This window comes from Portunus trituberculatus, chromosome 13, assembly GCF_017591435.1.
Source record: "Portunus trituberculatus isolate SZX2019 chromosome 13, ASM1759143v1, whole genome shotgun sequence".
In the NCBI taxonomy this organism is placed as follows: Eukaryota; Metazoa; Arthropoda; class Malacostraca; order Decapoda; family Portunidae; genus Portunus; species Portunus trituberculatus.
Genome location: NC_059267.1, coordinates 6244129 through 6249280, shown reverse-complemented (window position 1 = coordinate 6249280; position 5152 = coordinate 6244129). Strand labels below are relative to the sequence as shown.

The window sequence follows — 5152 nt, the reverse complement described above, 5'->3', positions numbered from 1 at the left end:
CTCCTTCCCATCCTCCCTCCCTTCTTCTCTCTCCCTTTCCTCCTTTTTTCCTTCTTTCTCTCCTTCTCTACCTTCCTTTTCTTCTCTCTCTCTCCCTCCTTTCTTCCCTTTCTCTCCTTCTCTCTCTCCCTCTCCTCTTTTTTCCCCTTTCATTTCTCTTCTTTCTCTTTCCTTCTTTTTCATTTCCTTTCATCTACTTCTTGTCTCTCTCTTTCCTTTTTTCTCCTCTTCTTCCTCATTCTTTCTCCTCTTCTTTCTCTTTCCACTTTTCTCATTTCCTTTCTTCTTTCTCTCCTTCTTTCTCTTTTTTATCTTTTTCTATTTTTTTCTTCTTTTCCTCTTCCGTCCTTTCCTTCCCTCCTTTTCTTCTCTTCCTTTCATCCTTTTCTCGTTTCCTTCCTTCTCTCCTCTCTCTCTCTCTCTCTCTCTTTTCTCCTTTTCTTTTTTTCTTTATCCCCTCTCTGATAATGGGTAGAGAGAGAGAGAGAGAGAGAGAGAGAGAGAGAGAGAAGGAGCAAAAAACTGAAGAGATAGTAAGAGATAGTAACAGAGAGAGAGAGAGAGAGAGAGAGAGTATACAATCTTAAGTGATCTATTATTTATTTATTTTCTTTAATTTTCTTTATTTGCTCACCTGTCTCATGATAATCAGGTAAAATGTTTTTGTTTGTTTGTTTGTTTGTTTGTTTTCTTTCCTTCTCCAAAATCGATGACTGTTTAATATTTTCTGCTTGTATTTTCTTTTTTTTTTCCGCTTCGATAAATAAATATTGGTTAACTCTCTCTCTCTCTCTCTCTCTCTCTCTCTCTCTCTCTCTCTCTCTCTCTCTCTCTCTCTCTCTCTCTCTCTCTCTCTCTCTCTCTCTCTCTCTCTCTCTCTCTCTTTTTCGGTCTCAATCAATCAACCAGTCAATCAATTAATCAAATAAGAGATATTAATCACACACACACACACACACACACACACACACACACACACACACACACACACACACACACACACACACACACACACACACACGTTTATTTATCTATTTGTGTGTGTTGTTTATCTCAATTTTTTTTTTTCGTTCTGTTTTTATTGATATTGATGTTGCTGTTTTTGTTTTTGTTGTTGTTTTTGTTGAAGTTTATAGTGTTAAGTATTTTTTCACCTTAATTAAGTTAGAATGATTTTTATTTATTTATTTTTTTTTTTTTTTTTTTTTGCTTTTATCGTCATTTTTCTTATCTTATCTTATTTTTCGTTTCTCTATCTTTATCTACGTGTGTTTTCTTTTTCATCTCTTCTATTATTTTCTTCATTCAATCTCATTTTCTTTAATCCTCCATCTTTATCATCTATCTTTTTATTCTTCCATTCTATTCGTCTTTCCTATTCTTTTTTTTCATCTTTTCATGTTTCTTTTTCTTCATCCTATCTCATTTTTTTATCCTCCATCTTTATTATCTATTTCTTGTATTCTATCATTCTATTCCCCTCTTCTATTTCTCCATCATTTTATTTTCATTATCTATTCCTTTATTCATCCCATTTCTTTCCTCTTCTCCTCTTTCTTACCATCTCTCTCTATCTATTTTTCCTTCTATCTATCTCTCAGTTTGTATTTTTCACCATTTACCATTTTCTTCCCTTTAACCCATCTATCTTTTTCTCTCTCTCCCTCTCTTTTTTTTTTTTTTTAGTTTACATTACTCTCTCTCTCTCTCTCTCTCTCTCTCTCTCTCTCTCTCTCTCTCTCTCTCTCTCTCTCTCTCTCTCTCTCTCTCTCTCTCTCTCTCTCTCTCTCTCTCTCTCTCTCTCTCTCTCTCTCTCTCTCTCTCTCTCTCTCTCTCTCTCTCTCTCATACCATTCACTAATAATTTCCCTCATCTAATACCCATCATTCTCTTTTTTCCTTCCTTCATTTTCCTTCATCTCGTCCCTTCACCACCTTCACCACCAACTGTCTTCTGTTTACATCTCCTTCTGCTACCACTCACTAACACTTTCCTTCATCATTCTCTTTTGCATCCTTCCCTTTCCTTCATCTCACCTCCCTTCGTATCTTCACCATCAACAATCAGTCCTTCTCCATCCGCCTCTTCTCTCTCTCAATTTAAACTTACTGAGACGCATTTTTTTTTTTTTTTTTGCCTTGATTTTTAGGTATTAGACTATTTAAATTGCATTAGGAAGGGTCTATGGAGGTCAGAAGATTAATAGCCAGTCTTCACTATTCTAATCCCAACATATGTTTCTGAAGTTGTATAAAAGTCACCAAAATGAATATGAAAACGCGTCCTGGTACTGTAGAGATTAACCCCTTCAGTACTGGAACGCATTTTTTTACCTTGAGTTTTGGGCAAGATTAGACGATTTCATATACATTAGGAAGGGTCTATGGAGGTCAGAAGATTAATGGTGCAAAGTCCTCACCATTCTAATCCCAACATGTTTCTGAAGGTGTATAAAATTACCAAAATCGCAACCACAATGAATATGAAAACGCGTCCTGGTCCTGAAGGGGTTAAGGCAGCAAGGCAGAGCTCAGGTGTGTCCTCAGGTGAGCCATCAATTAAGCACCATGACTGTTCTCTCGCCCCGTCCACGCCAGCAACAAATATACAAACACACGATCTTCTCTTGCATAACTTTGCATTAACATATTGGCATGACCGTGTTTGCTGCTGTGCTAATGAGGGGACATGAGAGAGAGAGAGAGAGAGAGAGAGAGAGAGAGAGAGAGAGAGAGAGAGAGAGAGAGAGAGAGAGAGAGAGGTTTATTTATGTGAGGTTCAAAAAATATAGGTTCAGCTTATTTTTTGCTTGTATTGAGTTGGATTATTTTATGAGAGAGAGAGAGAGAGAGAGAGAGAGAGAGAGAGAGAGAGAGAGAGATTTATGTGAGGTTAAAAAATGTAGGTTCAGTTTATTTTTTGCTTGTATTAACTGAGATTCTTTTTTAATACATGAGAAAGAGAGAGAGAGAGAGAGAGAGAGAGAGAGAGAGAGAGAGAAAGAAAGAGAGAGAGAGAGATACACACATACACAACAACCAAAAAGATACAGTTACCTTTTGCTTCATTTCCTTCCCCTGTAACTTGTCACTCTCCCCTACCTGTGATTCATACCCTCACTCTCACTACACTCTCACACTCCCACACACTTCCACACTCTCACTACACTCTCACACACATGTTAGGTTAGGTTAGGTTTGGTAAGGTAAGATTGGGTTAGGTTAGGTCAGGTTAGGTTTAGTTAGGTTTGGTAAGGTAAGGTAAGGTAAGGTTAGGTTAGGTTAGGTTAGGTATGGTTAGGTAAAGGTCAGGCTAGGTAAGGTAAGGTTGGGTTAAGATTAGGTTAGGTTAGGTTAGGTATGGTTAGATTAGATTAGGTTAGGTTAGGTATGGTTAGGTTACGTTAGGTTAGGTATGGTTAGGTATGGTTAGGCTTGGTTAGGTATGGTTAGATTAGATTAGCTTAGGTTAGGTATGGTTAGGTATGATTAGGTATGGTTAGGTTAGGTATGGTTAGGTTAGGTTAGGTTAGGTTAGGTTAGGTTAGGTTAGGTAGGTTAGGTATGGTTAGGTATGGTTAGGTATGGTTAGGCATGGTTAGGTATGGAGTATAGGACGCGACGTATCATCTCATTGGGACCACAATCAGATGCCAATATCCTGCAGACCGTGAGAAGGATGTCAGGACTCCGCCGTAAGCAGGATGTCCCTCGCTGCAGGTGGTGGTGGTGGTGGTGGTGGTGGTGTAATATTAGGAGATAATAACAGTGGTATTGATGGAGGTGGTGGTAATAGTGATGGTGGTGATGGTAGTGATAGTAGTGACGGTGGTGGTGATGGTGGTGTTACAATTTCCTCCTTTGAAAATAAATAAAAATAGCAAAAAAAAAAAAAAATAGAGAATGGAGGGAAGTGCTTTAGCGGTGAGAGAGAGAGAGAGAGAGAGAGAGAGAGAGAGAGAGAGAGAGAGAGAGAGAGAGAGAACGCACACACATTCTACCCCAAAAGTAAATATTTATCTCTCATCACAGCAGGGCGAGGCGACAGTGCCATTTTGTGTGGTGGGGAGTGCCGCGCGTCGCCAGGGAGGCCGCGAGGTGCCAGCGTGTGCCAGCGAGGGGTCTGTTTGGACAAGGGGCGGCGCAGGGAGAGGGGAAGTGAGGGGCGGCGAGAGGGGAGGCGGGAGGATGGGAGAGTGGCGGCGGCTGGCTGGCATTAGAGCAACTCTCTCTCTCTCTCTCTCTCTCTCTCTCTCTCTCTCTCTCTCAGTTGCCAAGTGAGAATAGGATGAAAGGGGGAGGAAGAAATGAGGTATGAGGGGAGTGTGTGGTTTCTCTCTCTCTCTCTCTCTCTCTCTCTCTCTCTCTCTCTCTCTCTCTCTCTCTCTCTTCTACATTGTTTCATTAACTTTATTCATTTTCATTCATTTCATTCATTTTTATTCCCGTTATTTACAAGTGTTTTCAAAGGCACTTCGTTTCCCCTCACCCTGCTGCTGCTGCTCCCCTCTGTGCCCTCAGCGGCTCCCCTCAGCGGCGGCAGACAACTCGAGGCGATTAAAGGGCAAATGGAAGGGTATTCAGATCTTTAAATTAACCCTTTTTACCCCTCTACCAAAATTATTTCATACTCCTTAATTTTTCCCCTTTTTTTCTATCTTTCTTTCATTCTTCTAGTCTTGTTTGTAGTTTGTACTCTCTCTAATCGCTACTCTCTCTACTCTCTACTCTCCCACGAAGCAAAAAACTACAGATCCACGAATACATTAATCTGTTTTTCCCTTTCCTTTTTTCCCTCTCCTTCCTTCCTTCCCCCTCAGGCTGTTTATGGCAAAAGGCGAAGGAATATCTTTTTTTTTTTCCCAATTACTGAAGAGTTTTTGTCACTGGAAGTACCTCGGGGCGCCTCCCTTCGTCAGTAGCCCCGTCAGTTCCCCCAGGCGATGGCAGAGGCGCTAGGGACAAGAGGTGGGGAGGGAAATAGAGGAAAAAAGTGTCTTGCAGCCTCAGGGGAAACTGTCACGTAGGGTTATGAGGGAAGGGGAAGGGGGAGGGGTAAAGGGTTGTGTGTGTGTGTGTGTGTGTGTGTGTGTGTGTGTGTGTGTGTGTGTGTGTGTGTGTGTGTGTGTGTACGGTTTTTGGTATGTCTTCTC

The 5152-nt window shown here is 40.8% G+C and overlaps 1 protein-coding gene across 1 annotated transcript in view; it reads right to left on the bottom strand.

Moving 5' to 3' along the window:
* The window catches only part of LOC123502956 (protein enabled homolog), an 8305-nt gene extending 4089 nt beyond the window's left edge, over positions 1-4216 (bottom strand). Inside the window, exon 1 of the mRNA XM_045252249.1 lies at positions 4030-4216. Coding sequence (XP_045108184.1) covers positions 4030-4216 — 187 coding nt within the window. The remainder of the gene's footprint in view (positions 1-4029) is intronic.
* Between the last annotated feature and the right edge of the window lie 936 nt (positions 4217-5152).